The 21,701-nt window shown below is 39.4% G+C and overlaps 2 protein-coding genes across 4 annotated transcripts; one reads left to right on the top strand and one right to left on the bottom strand.

Moving 5' to 3' along the window:
* The first annotated feature begins 1,390 nt into the window (after positions 1-1,390).
* tmem64 (transmembrane protein 64) lies at positions 1,391-21,232 on the top strand. 2 transcript variants are annotated; one of them, XR_006372685.1, is made up of 4 exons: positions 1,391-2,783; positions 12,420-12,575; positions 12,674-12,936; positions 15,764-15,890. XR_006372685.1 is itself a non-coding variant. In XM_044137929.1 (3 exons), exons 1-3 carry the CDS (start codon positions 2,076-2,078, stop codon positions 17,824-17,826), a joined length of 1,056 nt encoding a protein of 351 aa, XP_043993864.1. In that variant the 5' UTR covers positions 1,393-2,075; the 3' UTR covers positions 17,827-21,232. The 2 variants fall into 2 exon arrangements, 1 of the variants encoding a protein (XP_043993864.1); XM_044137929.1 differs by lacking the exons at positions 12,674-12,936; positions 15,764-15,890 and adding an exon at positions 17,635-21,232 and having other exon boundaries at positions 1,393-2,783.
* On the bottom strand, positions 12,502-17,717 carry LOC122843280. 2 transcript variants are annotated; one of them, XR_006372684.1, is made up of 2 exons: positions 17,597-17,717; positions 12,502-12,569 (listed from the first exon to the last, which is right to left on the bottom strand). XR_006372684.1 is itself a non-coding variant. In XM_044137928.1 (2 exons), the coding sequence occupies exon 1, from the start codon at positions 14,866-14,868 to the stop codon at positions 13,801-13,803; it is 1,068 nt and encodes a 355-aa protein (XP_043993863.1). In that variant the 5' UTR covers positions 14,869-15,770; the 3' UTR covers positions 12,552-12,569; positions 13,106-13,800. The 2 variants fall into 2 exon arrangements, 1 of the variants encoding a protein (XP_043993863.1); XM_044137928.1 differs by lacking the exon at positions 17,597-17,717 and adding an exon at positions 13,106-15,770 and having other exon boundaries at positions 12,552-12,569.
* Positions 21,233-21,701: the final 469 nt, after the last annotated feature.

Genomic DNA, 21,701 nt, shown 5'->3' with positions numbered 1-21,701 from the left:
AATATTTTATAATAACAACTTAGAATGTTGAAATATTACCAATAGTTCAGGAAAAATAAGCAGTTTGTAAGGTTCAAGATATTCAGATCTTCACTATTTGTATATTTATGCAAAGCAAAAAAAATAAAAAATCCATTCTTATTGTGTGCTATATACAACAGTTTTCCCAGAAATATGTTTTCAAATTGTGTTGCATACTAAATAGTCCGCACTGCTTTAAAACCCCGGGTTTAGGGTAATCTCATTTCTTGTAAAACTCATTGACAAACTTAAGATCATGTGCTCTAACTAGCAAAATTTCTAAATAATCAACATAAGTTTTAAACATCAAATCATCAACTAAAACTAATTTTTCTAGATGCTTACGGGTCCCTCATGTAAACAATTTTCTTCTTGCAACAACTTTTTTTCTTCTTCAGTTCCTTTAGGTTTGCAGGAGTGTTTTATTTCTTTGAACAGCCCTGTTAAGGTCAAAATACAACATTTGATTTAAAAGTCAAGACTGGTTTGGTGAGGCCACATGACAACTCCTAAATACGTTGGTACATGGAGGAGTTATATGTATTTATTTAACAGATAAGCGTATTATGCATTAGTCCTGTCACCATTTTGTGAGTGGCATTTTTGGGAATCACATGCGCATTAGTTTTAGGTCAAGCTAACTAAGTAGCTTGTTGTATAGATATAATACTGGAATGCATTGGCAGAGTAAGCATTTTTTTTATTTCAATGTGTACAGCAAATTAAATAACAATTATTGAACTACAATTTTGATCAGTCTGATTAGTAATTAGATAACTGAAAAACATATTCTGTGTTCCTATAAGCATATTTAACTTAACAACAACAACAATAATAATAATAATAATGATAACTGTGACTATTCTTCATTTTCTTTATTTTTACATCTCAAAAATAGAATTAAGGTTTTCACATTTACTCCATAAATTATGATTTAAAAAAAAATTTAAACAAATTATCTGCTGAACTAAATAACTTCTAATTTATGCAACATAGACTAAACGTGGTGGATTGGTATATTTTAGAGGTAAATTACACAAAAATTAGATGCAAAGTATTTTATTTTATATTTAAAGAAACAATTTTAATTAAAATCTGCTATAAGGCATAATGTTTTGTCACGTAACTTTAAGCAAACCTGAGTCCTTCTGATTTTCAGAGAACTTCAATATCCATGTCGGCTTAAAATTATTTCTAAGATAAACTTGCCTTTCACAATATGGCCGACGCGCTGCCGTATCCTTTTACGAAACGAATCCAATCTACTCTGAACCGTATCTACGCTCTGAACAAACACTAGACTTGTGCTGAAACTCCACGGAAATATCGCGATACCGGTTGCAGTTCTGTGGTTGGTTCAGTATGGGTTGGGGTTACTTGGCATTCTGGGACACAAACAGTGGTCGGTATGAATAGCTGTAACAGCGACACAGCATCCATCGTATAGGGAAGGAGACGGGTCCTTTGAGCAGCAGGCAGCGGAAAGGACAAACAGTTTCTTTATGTCTCTTGAAGAGGCTTCGATTTTTCGTTCAGACTGAGGATCCTGTGGGTTTATCTCTGAAATGCAAAGGTTGGACTTTATCCACGAACCGTTTTGGTTAGCTAACCGTGGCAGTAAGTTAGCCCCGCAGTGATTTGCGCCTGTCTCTGTGTTGGCTGGCTGGATGGGAAAGCTGGTGAAGTATTAAAAGTTCGTCCAGCTTCGTTCATTTCCCCCATTTTAACTCGATTTTATCCGGAGCTGAGGGATGACGACTCTGAACATGGCGAGTGTCGGACACAGACGCAGTAAAACTTGCTTTTTAGAGTCACTGGACTGGCATATCACCCAGCTAGTTTACCCAAGATAAACACTGACGGACTAAAGCCCGACCCTGTAATGGCAGTTGGTGTGAGAGCAGCACAGCTGTGCGGTACTACTGCTGAACTCTTCGTCAGAAAAGCTTTTTAGGCTGGATTTAATAACAAACCGGGTACAATCCCTGCTGTCACCTGAGCCCCACTGCTGCTGGTCCCTACAGGTGATTTGAGGGAGGCGGGGGGGACACAACATGTCAGGGGTCACGACCGTGCAGCTCTTCACCAAGTTTGTGAAGCACGCACTGGGCAAGACGCAGATACAACTGAACCGCTGGCTGCAGAGGACTGCCGCGGAGGATTGTGATAAGATAGACATCCTGATATGCAGCGCTTTTGATGAGAGAGGGGTCGGGGCCGGGAAGACAGATGGAGACCTCGATATTATCAACGACACGGGAGGCACATCCTTCAGCAGCAGCAGCGGGGAGTTCAGACACCCGTGCTGCATCACCACCTTCTGCTTCAAGAGCGCCCTGCTGGCCTGCATCCTGACCGCTGTGTGCTTCTCTTCAGTCGCGCTGGTGCGGCAGTACCTCAAGGACCTCCTGCTCTGGGTGGAGAGCCTGGACAGCTTTGTTGGAGCCTTGCTCTTCATAGTTGGTTTGATCATTGTTTCCTTTCCATGTGGATGGGGATACATTGTCCTGAATGTGGCAGCAGGCTACCTTTATGGATTCGTACTTGGCATGGGACTGGTTATGGTGGGAGTTTTAATAGGGACCTTTGTGGCACACCTAGTGTGTAAGCGGTTATTGTCTGACTGGGTCCTGAATAAAGTTGGGAACAGTGACCAGCTCAGTGCTGTTATACGAGTAGTGGAAGGAGGGAGCGGACTCAAAATTGTTGCCTTAGCAAGACTCACCCCCATACCGTTTGGACTCCAAAATGCAGTTTTTTCGGTGAGTATAAAACACCATTAATCATTTTTTTTCTCCTCATGTTTCCAGTGGTTAATCCTGGTCAATCCAGGGTGCCAACCTTTTAGGGGGTCGCACAAAAACGTTTGGAGAGGGAACCTGAATTGATTATGTTTGTCGATACTTACATTTTTAAGCAAATATAAGACTTAAGCAAAGATATGAAATAAAAAGAAATTGTAGAAGTTGTAGTTTTTAAGTGCTTTTTGGGTAGCGTTTCGTATATTTTTGTGGCTCTACTCTTCATTGAGTAACACAAGTCACATATGTTAAAAAGTTATTGTATATCAACTGTAAGCCTACAAAATCCTAAAACTGCTATTTAGTCACCAAAACAGAAATGTGCATTTATCGCTAAAGAAAACTAGTAGATGTAGTTCAGAACCTGCTAATGTCAAACAAAAAGTGCTTTTCATTTTTGATGAACCATTAGTATAATTTAGTATAATATCATTACCAGTTTTAATCCAACTATTATAATTTTATGCTCCTTTGTGTATTTAACCACATTACGCAGATTTTAGACGCTTTTATTCTCCTTACTTTGAGTTGGAGGATTTGCAATTTTGTCAGGAAACTATTCACTGAATCTGCATTTAAATGTTTCAAGTCTACAGCATTCATTCTCTGTAGTACACAATACTTTCATAAATAAAGAGCTAGACATAATGTCAGTACTGCAGAAATAAGATTGAATTCCCTTCCTGTAACTAAGAGAAATGTGTTGGAGTATTTTCTCATCCAGCTGAGATGTGGAGAAGGCTAAAGCGGTGTTGCTATGTTATTGATCATTAAAGAAGACTATGACGCTGACACTTACCCTAGTATTTACAGATTAAATGGTGTTTTCATTAAATGGACTGTAAACTAGAGATGCACTAAAGAAAAACTTGTGACTTGAATCACTCAATTTTTCAGCTCTTTATCAGAAACCCCAAAATCTGATCTTTTTAGTGTCAGTGAATGCCTCATATCTAAGCGCTATCAGTTGTACTGAGAACAAAACTCTTTGGTGTGGATGTCGCAATTGAGGTGAGGTGTGTAAAATAAGGTCACAAGCTGTTTTAAAGATTATCATATTTTTTTACATCTTGACAAGACATGTTTACATACTACACATTTAGGCTGCTCCAGGGTGAGAGAGCAAACGTTTTAGCATAAATCAAAAAATCTGAAATAACAGCAAAGGTGATTTGTTTGAGTTTTCAACCTGTCAGTCATTGAAAATGCTGGAATTAGCATTTTGAACAAGTATTTTCTGGAAAATACACTTGAAGCCTGCTGTATTTCTAGTGCTAACTGCATTTGTCAGCTATTGTATGATGCTAAAGTCACTTTGAAATGCCACGTCCATAATAGTTTGTTTTATGGTGCTGATAAAACTATTTTACAGTGACTCCTCTCTCTCACTCACAGTGTAACTTGGCCTCTGCTTCTAACGTAAATAATTGACCACTTACAGCAAGAAGGCTTACATTTTCAGTGCTGTTTTTATATCGTCTTATATAACAGTTCTTAAAGAAAAAAATACCTGAATTGAAAATGCGCGGTATCAACAGGTCAGAACTGTACGAGAACCGGAGATCGAAACCCGCCACAGGATTCTGATCACTGCTTTAGAAACGGCGTTACACAATGTTTGATGACCTTGGTACACCTCAATTCTAGAAACCGACCCATCCCTGGTTCTGTCTGTTAAATTGGTGACCTTCTTCATTTAGCAGAGAAGAGAAAGGAAATGCTTTCTTGCTGGGCCAGCTGACACTCGGGGGAAATTATATCTTGCCAGAACTGAGTCAGGAACAGCTACTACTATTTTAACTGCGAACAGTGGACACTGAACTCGGGCGTTTTCATGTAACTTTCATGCTCAAGGCGGACAAGAATCTATTAGCTGGAACTATAAGGCCGTCCCCCAGAGAAAAGGAACTTTTTTGCCTCATTTCCGCGGCCCTCCGATACAACGTACGCAAACCACTTTTCCCAGAACATGTAAACTTGATCCTGACGAAGGCATCTGATCAAGCCAAACGATAAAACTAAACAGCGTCAGGATATTGCTTTCCTCGACCCTTCTACACCCAACCTGAGACCTTGACCTTCATACATTATATGAATAATTTATGACCCTCTAAAGAGTAAAGGCCTTCTAAAACCTGTTAGTACATTGAAGAATATCACTGTTTTTATTTTCAGTTTTATCAAAGTATATGTAATGTTATATAATGTTGCAATGTGAGATCTTTAATATGAACAATGACTCCTTGCTGAAAGCAATCGGTCCTACTTGATTTTATTGGAGGCATCAGAATCTACGTGTTTTAAGTATGTAACATATAATTTTCTTTCACTCTGTAATTATCTTCAACTTTTTGTTGGACTGTCATATAAGATCCTAATAAAATACATTAAAGTTGAGGCTGTAAAGGAACAAAATGTGGTAATTGAAGGGGTATGAAGACTATTGTAAGGGATTTTAAAGAGACATTCCCCACTTGTTAGAATTGTGAGCCTTTCTTCTGGGAAGCTAGTATCGCATTATCAGCAGTGTGCTTTTAGATGGGTTGTCTTTCCAAGAAATGTCCCTTTAACTGAATGACATGTTTATCTCACATTTCAGTTGAGTCAAATAAGAGCAGATGGTTAGCAGTGAAACAGCTCTATGGATGTTTTGACGGTGTTAACCTTTCACGAAACGTGTTCCTGACTGCAAATGTCAAATTTGAAAGCAGAATCCACATGAATGCTGGTGTGTGTTTGAACACTGTGTAAAGCCTCTTTTACTGGTTATATGAAGTAGTAAAACTCTTTCAGTCAACCACCCTGGCACACAACATTTAAAAGTGGATGCAAATTGGTGAGCTTGAAAGTCATTTATAGCTTACAGCATAAAGGAAGCAGGAGGGGGAAAAAAAGAGAAAGATTACATCTGTTTCCACAAGAGCTGTAATTGTGGGATTCAAAACCAGTTCAGCCTTCTGGATGATTAATTTCTTAGAAATATATATATATTTTTTTTTATTTAATTTGACTTATTTTTTGCTCTTGGGTTTAGCTCCAAGGTACACGCTTTAAACTGACTTTGAAGTTGTTGATTTCCAAATTTCCACATTTCTCTCAGGTTGGCAGTGATGGGAACTAGAATACAGCGTTTGGAAAACATATTACCACAGCACCATTAAATAACTATTGACGTCTTTTCTACCCTTATGCACTTTTTTAAAATAAAACAACGTCTTTGTTTTATTGTCATGGATTTGTACTTTAGACATTTCCAGTTTCAGTTTGACATGAGATCAACCTGCAGATATAGTAAGCTGTTGCACCTTGTGTTTCGGGGAATCTTTTAGGAGCATCTCACATTTCACTGATTACACTGACATTAGAGACGACTAGTGAGCTTATGTTGGCAAACAAAAAAAAAAAAAACAAAAAAAATCTAAATTATTTATTTTAAAGAGCAAACAGATTTCAGATTTCATCTGGAATGTTGCTGCAATTGCATCACAGAAATCAAGCAGGTGGCTTTCTTTTGCCTGAGTGGCCAAAATTCCATGTGATTTATGTGTTTTCTTTAATGTGAAGGCTGAGCGGTGGCGATACTCTCTGTATCCATAGGATGATTTGACCCTGTCATGTCAGAGTAACCTGCATGACGCTTTAACCTTGGATGCTGCATTAACTCCTGGGTTTGGCTCTGCAGAGGTGATGATGAGGTGTTAAGGAGACGGACGTTATGCACCGTGTTGCTCTGCTCCCGTCACTCTGGTTTGCATTATTGATTTCCTTCACGTCAGTTTGTTTTGGAAAATGGAGAAGAAGAGCTTCCTGGAATGCTCGTTGTGGTAATTTGTTGGTTGCCCCTTCGTTTGGATACGTTGTCGCAGCTTTGTGTCTTTAAAAATGCCTTTGTGCATCAGCCTCTGTCATGACATTTTCAGATTGTACTTTTATAGCACATGTGTCAAACTTGAGGCCTGTGGGCCAAGTCCAGCCCGCCACAGTTTTTTATGTGGCCCTCTTAAGTTCTGACTGAACACTAAATGTGCTTAAATATTATTTTATCAGTCCAACCAGTGTCGTTTTTCTGTTTACTGCCAAATTATATCAATCAGTCCCTCCAGTTTCTTACAGATTATTACGGAAATTCATGCAAAATCAACAAATCCCGTCACTTTTTTTTTTTTTTTTTTTTTTTTTTTTTTTGCACCAATACATAATTGGTAGTTTAAAGCAGATGTTCCTCAAAAATTGTCAAAATCTTTCTTACTCATCCTAAAGAGCTGCCTCAGCCTTAACTGACCACAAACACTTTGATTTCTATAGCAAAAAAATCACAAAACAATGGTGAAATCCTTGGGGGGACTGAAAAGATATTAAATAAGATTTAATTTTAAGAATTTATTGAATATTTTGACAGTTTTGTTAATGGGTCTTATCAATACATTCTGGCACAGCCGACTCTTTAAGAGCATTTATGTTCTTGATGTGGCCCAAAACTAAAATGAGCTTGACACTCTTGCTTTATAGGTTACCACATTTACCTCCATATTTGGCGCTGGTTTGCAAAATGTGGGACCAAAAATTCCCCCTGTTTTGCTTCGTCCAAACTATCTTCAAATTGACACAGTTTATCCTCCTGAAGTTCAGTCGTTTATTCAGGTTCAGATCCAGTTTAATATCAGTGTACCCAGAAGGACAGAAACTGGGTTGTTTTGGGTTGCATACATTCTCTCACAGAAAGCTAAAAATGAACCCATAAACCATAAAAAGCATTCATCAACAAAAAGGAAAAGTCAAGAGGAAATGTAACTGATTCCCCATGCTTGTGCACCTACTTCACACATTTTTAAGATGTTTACAACATACAGTGACTGCGAAAGAGTCAAACAGTTCTGCATTTGTCCCAATGTACCGTCTGATTGGACTTTTTAGCGAGGACAGTGTTGAGGATGCACAGAAGAATGGACCAGACTTATCGCCTCGTGGAAAAAAAACAAACAAACTCAGCTGTGTGAAACTAGCGCTTACTTCCAGCTGCACACAGTTGTCACAGTGAAGCTTTCACCAGGGACTTCATCAGGTCCTGCTAGATGAAGGTTAATAAGATGAATCCCCTGCTCCACCTGCTTCCTCGGCAGTATTTTCGCCTTCCAGTCCAGCGGGCTTTCGGCCCTTCCTGAGTCTCACTGTCTTGTTATAATTTATCCCACCAGGAGGCTCATTACTAAGCCGAGCTGGTAACTGTTTCCCAACAATCATACCCTCTACAGTATACAGGGCGAGCAGCCATGAGTGGCAACATCTCGGCTCACACAAACTCATCGCTGTGGAGTTCTGCCCTCGGTAAGCACTTTCTGCAAGCGAGGCTACATTTCAGCGTGCCCCCTGCTTGTTTCTGCTGAAGTAGATGGCGCCACATTATAGTTGGTAACCTAAAACGACCCAGAGACTGCAGCTGTTAGCAAAACGATGGGACAGCTCAGGGGAGGAAAAAAAAAAAAAGTTTGCTAAGACGAAGTGGGCAAAATCAGCTGTTTAAGCATGCTTTATTACCCAGAGCATCATCCAACTGGCATAATGAGCTAATAATGGAATAAGGACACCCATTACTTTAACATATACACTCATCTGTACAAGAAAACATGGGGTTATGAGTGTATCGAGACAAACAATAGCATTACAGCTGCTAACATGTTTCTATAGTTAAGATTAGCCTACTTCCAGTTTTGTTTATGAGCACAGAGTCAGACCTGCGCAGCTGCTTATCGGATTGAATCAGGTCAAACACAGGATGTAGAGGTTTTTTTTTTTGGTTTTTTTTATTTCTCGGTTTTGCAGATCATCTTGATATAGAGGCTTACAGAAGCAAGTAGGAGGTTCAGTGGGAATTGCCTGCACGGTTATAAAAATACCAACGATGCGTTCTTCCCTAGATGAACGCCAGAGAGCTGCATATATGCAAGACGCCTGACAGGCAGAGGCACTTTGAAAGTCAGGGATGATTTCTGCTGAAAGGTTCTGTTTTTATTTTTATTTTTTTTACATGTTTCTGGTTGGATGTGTCATGGTTGGACATAGTCAGAATCCTTTAGTGGAAAGCATCAAGAGATAACATCAGTTATGTTCTGAAAAGCTACTGACTCCTACGCTGTTTGGAAAAAGTCAGGAAAGTTGTGGAAATTGATTTCACTTTTTTCAGGGGTGGATAAGTATGTAAAATAAAAATAAAAAATATGGTAAATAATTGAATGTCCAGATTTTGTTATGTCTGTGTAAATAATGTTTGTCCTTCTGTCTGTCCCTCGTTGTCTCCTGTCTTCCCTGTCCTCCTCTCATCCATTTTTCCTTTCTCACGTCCTTCCATTTTTATCCTCTTTCCTTGTTTTTTCTATTCCTTCATTTTTTTCTTACCTCGTTCCTTTACTTTTTCCTCTTTTATTCTTATGTCCTGCCTTTTCCTCCATTCGTTCTTCTCTCTTTTCCTCTATTTGTTTTCCCTTTTTTTTACTTTCTTCCACCTGTCCTTCATTCCCTCCTTGTATCCTACTTCCTTCCATCCTTTTAAAAATGGCTACAAACATGTGGAGAACCCTGTAAATGTGTACCCTTGTCTCTGTTGATTTCAGATCAAAGGTTTTGGAATAGAGATATGAATGAAGTAAGTTTTGTGTTAAAGGTTTTTCTTTCGTTCTACTTTCATGATATTTCCAGGATTTGTTCCAAGGATTTGCTTGTACCCTTTAGAAAATCTGTCACAGATCATTCATTGATATTGACCTTTGCTGCTTTATATTGCAAGTGAACATAAACAACTAAGAACTGCGGAAAAGCAAGTCTGGGATTTCTATTTATTTATATTTTCAACCGAAGGATGGTTTGGGATTTATCTTTGCGTCGAGACGTTTGGGTGGATCCAGCGTTTGTATTTGAATGCCTTGGAAACATTTTGGCACAGGCCGCATTGGGCCGTATCTTCCTCCGGCTCCGCTATCAGCCACAGTCTGGACAAAGTGCACACCGAGCCAAGGTCGCATCCACACGCGGCCCACGCTGTCACGCTGCGGCTTATGTCATCACTTAAACAAGGGATCAAGGGTGACACAAACACAGACGTTTGTTTATATTTAGGCGGCTGCGACGAGAAGCGAGACGCTGAGCAGAATCTGCGCTGACGTGTGTTTAGAACGTGGAGGTTACACCATATTGTTGGCATTTGTTTGCCAAGATCTGATTTTCTTATTGTGACACAAATTAAAGGATATTGTGGCAACCCTGAAAGCGTAGTTTAATCAGCTAACGGAAGTAGATGCTGTCAGAAGAAACTATGTAGTTCTGTTTTTTTATTGCTGGAGTGCAGGAAGAAAGAGATTGGAGAGTGAATCTGATCTGTGTCTTCTTGTCTTATTCTAATGTTGCAGATGCAAACTCTTTATCTACAGTGGGGAGAACAAATATTTGATACACTGTTGATTTTTCAGGTTTTCCCACTTTCAAAGCTTGAAGAAGACTGTAATTTTTATCATAGGTACTCTTCAACTGTGAGTGATGGAGTCTAAAACAAAAATCCAGAAAAATACAATGTATGATTTTTAAATAATTAATTTCCATTTTATTGTGTGAAATAAGTATTTGATGCACCAGAAAAATGAAACTTAATATTTGGTACAGAAACCTTTGTTTGCAATTACAGAGATCAGATGTTTCCTGTAGTTCTTGACCAGGTTTGCACACACTGCAGCAGGGATTTTGGCCCAGTCCTCCATACAGATCTCCTCCAGAGCCTTCAGGTTTCGGGGCTGTCGCTGGGCCACACGGACTTTAAGCTCCCTCCAAAGATTTTCTATTGGATTCAGGTCTGGAGACTGGCTAGGCCACTTCAGGACCTTAAGATGTTTCCTACGGAGCCACTCTTTAGTTGCCCTGACTGTGTGTTTTGGGTCGTTATCATGCTGGAAGACCCAGCCACGACCCATCTTCAGTGCTCTTACTGAGGGAAGGAGGTTGTTGGCCAAAATCTCACGATACATGGCCCCATCCATCCTTCCCACAATATGGTGCAGTCGTCCTGTCCCCTTTGCAGAAAAGCATCCCCAAAGAATGATGTTTCCACCGTCATGCTTCACGGTTGGGATGGTGTTCTTGGGGTTGTACTCATCATTCTTCTTCCTCCAAACATGACGAGTGGAGTTTAATCCAAAAAGTTCTATTTTTGTCTCATCAGACAACATGACCTTCTCCCATTCCTCCTCTGGATCATTCAGATGGTCATTTGCAAACATCAGACGGGCATTGACATGCGTTGGCTTGAGGAAGGGCACCTTGCGTGCACTGCAGGATTTTAATCCTTGACGGAGTAGAGTGTTACTGATTGTTTTCTTTGAGACTGTGCTCCCAGCTCTATTCAGGTCATTGACCAGGTTCTGCCATGTATTTCTGGGCTCATTCCTCACCTTCCTCAAGATCAGTGATGCTCCACGAGGTGAGATCTTGCATGGCGCCCCAGACCGAGGGAGATTTTCCGTTATTTTGTATTTCTTCCATTTTCTAATAATTGCACCAACTGTTGTTGCCTTCTCACCGAGCTGCTTGCCTATTGTCCTGTAGCCCATCCCAGCCTTGTGCAGGTCTACAATTTTATCCCTGATGTCCTTACACAGCTCTCTGGTCTTGGGCATTGTGGAGATGCTGGAGTCAGATTGATTGAGTGTGTGGACAGGTGTCTTTTATACAGGTAACGAGTTCAAACAGGTGCAGTTAATACAGGTAATGAGTGGAGAACAGGAGGGCTTCTTAAAGAAGAACTAACATGTCTGTGAGAGCCAAAATTCTTACTGGTTGATAGATGATCAAATACTTATTTCACACAATAAAATGGAAATTAATTATTTAAAAATCATACATTGTATTTTTCTGGATTTTTGTTTTAGATTCCATCACTCACAGTTGAAGAGTACCTATGATAAAAATTACAGTCTTCTTCAAGCTTTGCAAGTGGGAAAACCTGAAAAATCAACAGTGTATCAAATACTTGTTCTCCCCACTGTAACCCTGTATCAAGGGTTAGATAAAACTAGCTTCAACTCCACACACAGACAGGTCCTTGGTTTAAATTTGTTAAAGCAAATTCATTTTATAATGCTTTTCTTCATACGTCATTATGCAGTGTCTGCTCCAGGACAGCCTGGCTGCGATCTAATCTGATCACAGTCTACGTGGAAGAAAAAGGGATTTTCCTGGATTGTCCTACAAAACAAATGGGTAGTGTACAAATGATGTCTAATGCTTGTTATAAAGTTGTTGATATCTAGAAGCAGACATTTAGAAATAATAAATAAAAAAGCTTGTTTCATAAGATTTAAGCAAATAGTCGGAGGTACCAACACCTAAATATTTCTTATCGGGAGCTTTTTCCTGCTAAATTAATGTGTTGTTCTCTGTGACAATATGGTTCTGTAATAAACAGACATTTATTGAACCACAGGAGAGTGTGTCCACTTCTGGTTTTATTCCTTGAAATTTAAAGTGATAAACTGTTCTCATTTCTGCTCCGAAGTGCTGCCATGTTTTTTTCGCTCTCTTTTTGGAGTGCGGTAAAGTCTCTGTTTCTGCTTTCAGATCACAGATGTGTCCTTGCCAAACTACCTGGTGGCCTCCTCCGTGGGTTTGTTGCCCACACAGCTCCTCAACTCGTACCTGGGCACCACCCTGCGCACCATGGAGGACGTCATCGCCGAGCAGAGCATCAGTGGCTACTTTGTGTTCAGCCTGCAGGTGAGACGGATAGACATAATATCAAGCTACCCACATGTGTAAGAGAAATGCCAGAACTGAATTTATGATTAATAATGAGTGACTTATGCATAAAATAGGGAACTGGGTTTCAGCTGTGTTTATGCCTGGAAGCACAGATCCACTTGATGTGTAACAGAATTCTCCTAGAAAAGATCAAACATGGACTACCCCGGTTGGGCCAGCGAATCCTGTTTTCCTTCTTCCAATTTCTTGATTTCTATATTAAACCCCTTAAAATAAACACTTTGTAGAGTCTTTATAGCAGCTGACACGCAACAACAAACTGCGTGTCGGATTACTCTGCGTCAAGAGTAATCCGACAAGAGAGATTTTTTCCTCTAGCTTGTTACGACCCGCTACCCTCACCCTGGCTCGTTCTTATTTCTTTTATACAGATTACGGGAGAGAGGGGCCGCAACATTAAGTGCGTAATGATTTTTAAATAAAAAGAAACCGAGAAAAGAAACAAAAAGGGCACCTGACGGAACACACAGTGTGGTGGGGCTTACCTTAGACGCCCGATCAGTAGATTATGTTCCTCAATCCAGATGGCATCCATGCAGAAGGGAAAGCCCTCGCGATCCCTCATGCGTCAGGCGTTTCGTTTAATAGTTTTTATGTTTTCTTTGTCTTTAAATATATAGATCTAGTTTTCTTTTCTCTTTTCCTTAAAAAAAATCCGCACCTCTGGTGATTTCGATGGTGGTTGGTCTTGGCAGGCGTGTAACTTCCCCGGTGCTAATATTCCTAGCGTCCAGCCGGTTTTGTCCAAAAAAAAACAAAACAAATCAAAACAAACGAAGACAAACTTCCTCCCGGCCAAAAACTTCCGACGCTCCCCTCTGGGTGGATCCGTCCCGAGGTGAAGGTACTCTTTTCATCCAGAGCCTTCCCGCACCGTTTTTAATCAATGTTCCTTTTCGAACTTCGCTGCTACCTCAGCTTCGTACACGCCACCATCACTCATCTTCCTCAGGTGCGCCACCAGCCCAACTAAAACACCTGGGCTGGCTAAGCCCCGCCCCCCACCGGTGAACCGTCAAAGGTGCCAACAATAAAACAAAAATAAACAATCAGGAGGCGGAAGCAAAGTGCGAGCATGTAACACTTCCCCCCCTAAACAAAAAAAAATTACTATTATTTTTTTTATTTAATTTTTTTTTTATTATTATTTTTGTTTTTATTTTATAATCCAATAAACATCCTACATCTTTTGCTTATTAGCTAAAGCCCAACACTCAGTTTTCTTGTGTCCCTTTTTACCACAATAGTAGCACACCAATGCTTCTAAACGCATGCCTCCCGGTCTCTGCACATTCATCTGTGAGGTCTTGAACCCTCTAGATGGTTTCTGGAAACCACCGTCAGCTCCATTCCCATACTGTGTTTGGTAACTAATGGACTTACTCCCTCCTCTCATTGAAGTCTGATGAGTGAGTTCAAAATCATCAGCCATAACTGCAGCTTTTTGAATCTTGTCAACCTTATGATCTTCTAGGTAATTTTTTACCTCAAAAGAAACAGTACTCTTAAAATCTTCCAAGAGAATAAGCTGTTTTAATTTCTCATAGTCCTGACCAATATTCTTTGAACGCACCCATCTATCAAATGCTATTTCTTTCTCCCTAGCATATTCAATATAAGTATGAGTAGTACTTTTTTCCAAGTTACGGAAACGCTGTCGATAAACTTCTGGAGACAGCTGGTAAGCTGCAAGAACAGTAGTTTTTACATCTTCATAAGATGATGACTGCTCTGCATCAAGTGCAGCATAAACCTCCAGAGCTCTGCCAGTAAACACACTCTGTACAAGAAGAGACCATTTATTCTCGGGCCATTTTAAAGCTTTTGCTATCTTTTCAAAAGACAGAAAGAAAACTTCAACTTCAGTTTCACAAAACTGAGGAACTAATCGGATGTTTTTACTTAAATCAAAACTTCTTTCTGCTTCCATAGCAACGATTTTCCGTTTTTCTAATGCCAGCTCAAGTGTAGCAGCTTCCTGTACTGCTCTCTGTCTGATACGCTCTTTTTCTAATTCCAATTTAGCCAATTGTAACTCCATAGCATTTGGGTGTGTTTCCGAAAGAGCCACAGGGGAAAGTTTAGTTATTAAGGCTTCAATTAAGTCAACTTTTTTTATTCCAGGTGGACACTGAACCTTCAAGTGCTCTGCTATTTTTAACAGTTCTTCCTTTTTAAGTTGGTACCAGTCTCTCATTCTTAAAATCCGACCCTCCTTTAAGAATTCTTCGACTTTGAATTCCTCCATAATTTCTCACTACTTTCAACTACAGTTACAGGAAACACGAAACCCCGATTTTTCAATGGTAGCTTTTTTTTTTCTCTCTTTTTTTTTTTATAAAGTCAAAAAGGAAGTTCCGCAATCCCGGACTTGAGCCCCCACTTGTTACGACCCGCTACCCTCACCCTGGCTCGTTCTTATTTCTTTTATACAGATTACGGGAGAGAGGGGCCGCAACATTAAGTGCGTAATGATTTTTAAACAAAAGGAAACCGAGAAAAGAAACAAAAAGGGCACCTGACGGAACACACAGTGTGGTGGGGCTTACCTTAGACGTCCAATCAGTAGGTTATGTTCCTCAATCCAGATGGCATCCATGCAGAAGGGAAATCCCTCGCGATCCCTCATGCGTCAGGCGTTTCGTTTAATAGTTTTTATGTTTTCTTTGTCTTTAAATATATAGATCTAGTTTTCTTTTCTCTTTTCCTTAAAAAATCCGCACCTCTGGTGATTTCGATGGTAGTTGGTCTTGGCAGGCGTGTAACTTCCCCGGTGCTAAAATTCCTAGCGTCCAGCCGGTTTTGTCCAAAAAAAACAAAACAAATCAAAACAAACGAAGACAAACTTCCTCCCGCCAAAAACTTCCGACGCTCCCCTCTGGGTGGATCCGTCCCGAGGTGAAGGTACTCTTTTCATCCAGAGCCTTCCCGCACCGTTTTTAATCAATGTTCCTTTTCGAACTTCGCTGCTACCTCAGCTTCGTACACGCCACCATCACTCATCTTCCTCAGGTGCGCCACCAGCCCAACTAAAACACCTGGGCTGGCTAAGCCCCGCCCCCCACCGGTGAACCGTCAAAGGTGCCAACAATAAAACAAAAATAAACAATCAGGAGGCGGAAGCAAAGTGCGAGCATGTAACAAGCTGCAGTTCAGTGATGTGTTTAAGTTCGGCTAGCACGCTGGATCGGCTGCATCAGAACAAATCCAAAAGCTCGCATCGCCCGTAGCCTTATAAGGAACGACCTTCTAGTGAGAGCAGATGTTCGGCTTTCTTCAAGTTCCTATTCTCTTGTACTTATGCAGTTTTGTCAAAAACTCACAGAATCACTGTTGTTTTTTTGTAAACGCCAGCATATGATTGGGCCTGTGTAACGATAGATAAGCACTGGCTGGCCTTGGTAGCAGCTTCACACTGCAACAACAAACCTGGTATGAACAAGGTTGAGCAAACATAGTGTCATGATGCGTAATGTGCACTTTGCTCGAACGTCTAATAATGCACTTGGAGAAAACAGGTGACGCTTGTTCCTGAAGGCAGGGAGCCACACCCTCAGTAGGACGTGTAGCAGTTTTGTAAGACGCACACTTCTCCAAGAAGTGTAGGTTTAGATTATTGCTCTAAAGTCAAATTTTTCCTGTAAGTCAAACAAATGTGAAATTATTGGGCTCTGCTTTTTCATTTGGCTTGACACCAAAACACCAGCTGCTGCTGAGTCTGCCTTTGTTTCTAACTTAATTCAGCCCATTGGAAATATGTCCTCAAATATTAAAATTGGATTTGGATGCTTCATAATACATGCATACGGCTGCACTACACTCAATTCTAACAGGATAAAAAAAATCCCACACTACAGGTATTAACTGAATCAGTTTCATCCAGCTGTTTTCGAAACGAAAACATAGTTTTGATGCAAACTGCAGTAAATTGCATGTCTGCAAGCGTAAAATTGTTTTAATAAATGAAAAGAAATGACGCTTTGTTAGGTGAACTAAACGAATCATGAGATGAAGCAGCCAATACTTGACTTTAAAAAAAAGAAAACAGAGCCCAGGGAGCCGTGGGGATGAATTCAATGTCGAGGCTGCAGGTAGACTTCATTTTGACATGAGTCAATGTTAACTGTATTTATAGCTCAGGCGTGGACCTTTATACTTTGTGTAGGACTACAGTATGCAAAACTGGGTGCTGTAAAAGTGGCATGTAATTAACTACTAACTACCTTAGAATAGAAATTTCATTAGCACCATTAAAAACAATGCAAAAATGACAGAGAGCAATAAACAGTTTTATTTTATTTAGCTTTATAAATTAATTATATGCTTTTATTTTAGTTGTAATTTTGTCATGACATTAAAATACAAAAAAGCTAAACTTTTTTTTTTTTGAGTGGAAAGAAATTGAGAGAATAGTGCTAGATGGATGAAAACAACACTTGCTCCAACTTTTTGTTTTTTCTGGTAAAGTAGGTCAGCATTTATGTCATTAAATATCTAAAACTAGTGGTAGATGTGAAGAAAACGTTTTCTTTTAAACCCAATGTTTACCTTTAGATGCATTCAAATAAAAATGTCAGTGGGGCTGAAATGTCTGCTGATGAGTTGAGAATGATAGAAACAAGCGTTGAAAGCTCACCTAAATACCTTAGAAATATTAGGGCAACATTTTTAGTGAATAAAACCTGCAAGCTAATTTTTGTCCAAAAAGATTAATAAACCTAGACATGTTTGTCTGGTCACTTCTGGAGTTGCCTTGCCAAGTAGTTATTTCCAGTCCAGCTCATACATTATAAATACATTAATTAAATGTTCCCTCATGACATGGGCTGCTGAGCTGCATTTGGGTCACTGCAGGTCATGGTTTATGAAATGGGCTGATTAATTATTATGGTCATTACTGAGGGTCAGGCAGTCTGTTCTTAACCCAGAGTCTACAAGACTTTCAGGTCTGAAAGGCACCCTAAAATGATACAAACCCGAAAACGAGCTGGTGTTGCGTCGCTTATCTCCACAGATCATCATCAGCATTGGGCTGATGTTCTACGTGGTCCACAGAGCTCAGGTTGAGCTGAACGCTGCCATCGCTGCCTGCCAGATGGAGCTCAAGTCATCGCACATGAACGGCTCCTCCACCAATCACAGCGGCTTCTCGTACTGCAGCAAGAGGGCGACGGCCGGCAGTGGAAACTGCGTCAACGTGGTGTGACGACAAGTGACTCTGGTTAGCTCCACGGACCAGAAGACTGAGCTCTTAAGACTGGACAGCTTAAGAAGGAGCCCACTGAGTTCTGGAGTCCAGAGCCTGCTGGTGACACAGTTTACCATTTATCCTTCATGACATCACATTCGGAGGGAAACCCTGAACCCGTGGCTCTGTGGTTTCTGTCGTCGACGTGTCGGGACCACGCACCCTTCGATAAAGAGCGGTGCCGTGAAAAATCCTTTTTGTGGTTTGTCATCTCAATATGTTTTATTAGTTGGGTTTCTTTAGGTACCTCTTTATATCTGCTGTTACAGGAGATGTCAATGAAACAATGACTTTCAGAAATGTCAGAGGTGAGGTGAAACAAACCTCACCAGCCGCCTGGTGTTGTTATGAATGTGCAATCTGGAGCTTTCTAGAGAACCAAGGAATCAATATTCTGTTGCCAACCTATGCACCTTTACGTCACGCGGTTCTGTTTCATTTCAGGTGACTTTATCTACACCCAGTGCTCATTTACAGTTTAATAACAAGGGCATTATAAACACTTTTAAATCATTTCGCTCCAGTCGTTTGTTCTTTTTAAAGTGCCCTCGTTTTGAGAAGTCTCCAAGCTCGTTTGTCGGTTTCGTTCGGAGCTGCTGGAACAGGAACAGCTTTCGCAGCAGGACTCTCAGGAACGCCTCTTCCAGGAAGTTTAGGTGAAGCCAGGGAAGTGGTTCCTGCGTTGGAAGCATTGGGTCAGGTTTTCGTGGAAAATCCTAGGGTTTGATTTTACATCTTTGTTTACTTTTGACTGTGCGATTTGGGGAAACAAAAAAGGAAAATTAGAAAAACATTTGAAGAAATAATGCATTTCAGTGATTAAATTAACAAAGGAATTTTCACGCATAGGGAAAATATTTCAAGTGTTTATTTTTGTCATTATGGCTTACAGCTAATGAATACTTCAAATACATTTTGCTAGAAATTTACTGAATTTACATTTGAGGTATCAATAGGGGATTTTCAACACAGAAATGTTCTGTTTTGCCACGATGTGGAAAAGACTCTCTGCATAAATTGATCACTCCTAAAGAACCCAGATCCTCACAAAGTGCTGTAACCAAGCATATTACTGGAAAGTTGAGTGGAAGGAAAATGTGTGGTGGAAAAACATGCTTTTTGGATTAAAATACCTATCTCTGGACTAATAGCCACGAAGTCACTGAGCTTGATTGGTCAGCAAAAGCTTGATTTACCTTCATGCCACGTCACTTCAATTAAGTAACCTATCCAAACAGAGCCACAGTCTAGACGTGACATATCTTTTGGTAATATTTCTATTTAAAAAAATACATATATATACGTTCAAACTCAAGAATGGGCCTTGCTTTAAAATTCTCCTAAGGCTGTGTATTTTCCTTTTGCTTGTGCTCCTTTTTCTACCATGGTTTTTCCTTCCACTAAGCTTTCCTTTACTTATTCTTGGATTCAGCACTCTTGGACAACTATCAGCTTGGCCTGCTTCTCTACAGCTGTACGGGCCATAACATATATGCATTAAATAAAAAATAAAAAAAAGAAGTTTTTTTTTTTTGTTTTGTTGGTAAGTCTTACATAAAAGTTTAGTTCATGGAGTGACTGAACTTTGCATTTTTATTAGCCATAAGCTCACAAATACTTGAAATATACCCTTTGTGCGTTATGAACCCACCCCTGAGTTTAATTTTGGTCTGAATCACTTGGATGAACTTTTTAGAAAATATTTGAATTTCTCGAGCTGAACCTGTAAATACTTTTTTTTTCCTTCGATGTTCACAAATCCGTGCAATAGATCGTAAAAGATTAACGAAAGAGTATGAATGTTGCATTCAGTGCTGAAACCAAACTAATCACAAAGTAATCCAAACCCGAGTTCGCTTCGTTTCTTTTATAGAATGAAAGTAAAGCGAAAATGGAGCCTTTTATATTTTTTTGGGCCATAGATGAACAACTTTATTTACCTACTTTCACGTTGATGAACAAGGTTTTCATTGCCGTAGATCTCTTTGCGTAGTCCACTGAAACTGACCGATGATATTTTAATAAAGGTGCGTTTAACTTTGGACTGGGTTGGTTGGATAAAAGTCTCAGAACCTGACAATCAAACACAACGTGGACTCTACATAATGAATGTGATTCTGTGGTTTGTTCTGACATTTCTTACGATGCTGCTCCTCAGAGAAAGTCTGGTTGAGGAATAATAAGGGCTTCTGTCAAAAACATCCATCTTGTTTTTCAGGAAACATGTTTTCTAACCTTGGCTGACCTTGTTTGTTTTTCTTTTCTCCCCCCGTTCTTTTGTTTCTTTTTTTTTTGTTTCTCTACAAACGTTTCAGCTGAAATCCAGAATTGATGTTTGTCTAACAACACATTCCATCTTCTGATAAATTCTTTATTTCTCCCTTTTTGTGAAATGTTTCTTTGAATGCCCCTTCCCGTTGGAATTTAGCAATAATGTTTGACACTAAAAAGCAAAAATGACAAAAAAAAACAAACAAACAAAAAAAAAAAAAGAAAAAAATAAATAAAAATCAACAACAAAGGGAATAAAAAACACAAACCTGTATTATGTTGAGCCAAGTGAACCTGGAACTGTTCGGTCTCGCTGTCGAAGATGTTTCAAACGTCGCGTCTGGGTTGTTAGTCGATCTGTGTTTGTCTCGTTTGCGTTCAACCTGCCTTTTTCTTTTTTTTTTTTTTCACCTCCTGCTGCCTCTGGTGTTCTGTTGTGGACCTGAACAAACGTGTGAGCGTTTGTTGCTTTCGGGAGAGTCCCGGAAACTATTTGATCACCTAGAAACGACTTAGCTTCTCACTGCTGTTGCACGAACATCTTCAACCTCTCAGTCTGGTACGTTTAGGACACAGAGGAGGATGTTTTTATTTTTTTTGTTTGTTTTTTTTCTCCACGTCGGTTTGTTAGAAAAGCATGCCGAGGACGTGTTGTGTTCCCCAAAACGATAACGCAGGTGAACGATTACCATACATGGTCTCTCTGATCTGGGACTTTAAAAGATTGTGTTGTGGAGGTTTTTTTTTTATTATTTTATTTTTTTTTATTGAGAAAAAGCTTTTGTTCTTCCTAGCTGGGCTCTACTTAACTTAGATCTAGTTATGCAACAACTGATTCCTGAGGGAAGTATGTTTCATAGAGAACCACAGAGGACCTGACTCTGCAGAGCAGCGGGGGGACTCAAAGGACGAGAGGAGGGTCAGGTTCGGTGCTATGGAATGCAATACTTCCCCATCTGTATCAAGTGCATTACACATATGCTGTATTTTTTAATACAGAGAGTTTTACAGTGTATAAATGGTATTTATCACTGTACAAAGCTCCTTCAGTGTTATTTATGAAAGAGAAAATAAAACTTGACAGACTTTGTTACGTGTGTCTTTGTTCTTTGCTTTTCTCTCTCTCTTTTTTTTTATTGCACGTAAAACCGATGACACGAGTTCAGCGGAACTGAAGTTTAAAAAGCAGCATGAAATTTAATAATTATCTTCAAATTAAGCACGTAGTTCAAGCCAATGCAATAAATCAATAGGTCATATCAACTGTTTTTCCTCATTTTGCTCAAATCGGAAATAATACAATAAGTATTATTATATAATATTTACGTAGTTATTGCTATATATTCATTGCACATATTTAACAATTTTTTAAAGTTAATTTCATATACTGCATTGAACTATATTTTCAGTATAATGCATTTATTTTTTTAAATATAGATATATTTTGTGTAAATCTGGCTTGGTATAACAAAGAAAAATGTAAATATTTGAATGTGTTTTATTATTTTTAATTAAAAAAAATTAAATTATTGTTTTATTGTTGTTTTTTTTTGTCATTGTTG

Source organism: Gambusia affinis, linkage group LG14, assembly GCF_019740435.1.
Source record: "Gambusia affinis linkage group LG14, SWU_Gaff_1.0, whole genome shotgun sequence".
In the NCBI taxonomy this organism is placed as follows: Eukaryota; Metazoa; Chordata; class Actinopteri; order Cyprinodontiformes; family Poeciliidae; genus Gambusia; species Gambusia affinis.
Note: the sequence above shows the minus strand (reverse complement) of the source record. Positions and strands in the feature narration are given on the sequence as shown.

Bases quoted from the DNA above. Each gene is read 5' to 3' on its own strand.
- LOC122843280 (XM_044137928.1), bottom strand. From the start codon at position 14,868: ATGGAGGAATTCAAAGTCGAAGAATTCTTAAAGGAGGGTCGGATTTTA.
- tmem64 (XM_044137929.1), top strand. From the start codon at position 2,076: ATGTCAGGGGTCACGACCGTGCAGCTCTTCACCAAGTTTGTGAAGCAC. The intron at 2,784-12,419 runs GTGAGTATAAAA...TTCTGCTTTCAG, and splicing joins TCCAAAATGCAGTTTTTTCG to ATCACAGATGTGTCCTTGCC. The intron at 12,576-17,634 runs GTGAGACGGATA...TTATCTCCACAG, and splicing joins ACTTTGTGTTCAGCCTGCAG to ATCATCATCAGCATTGGGCT.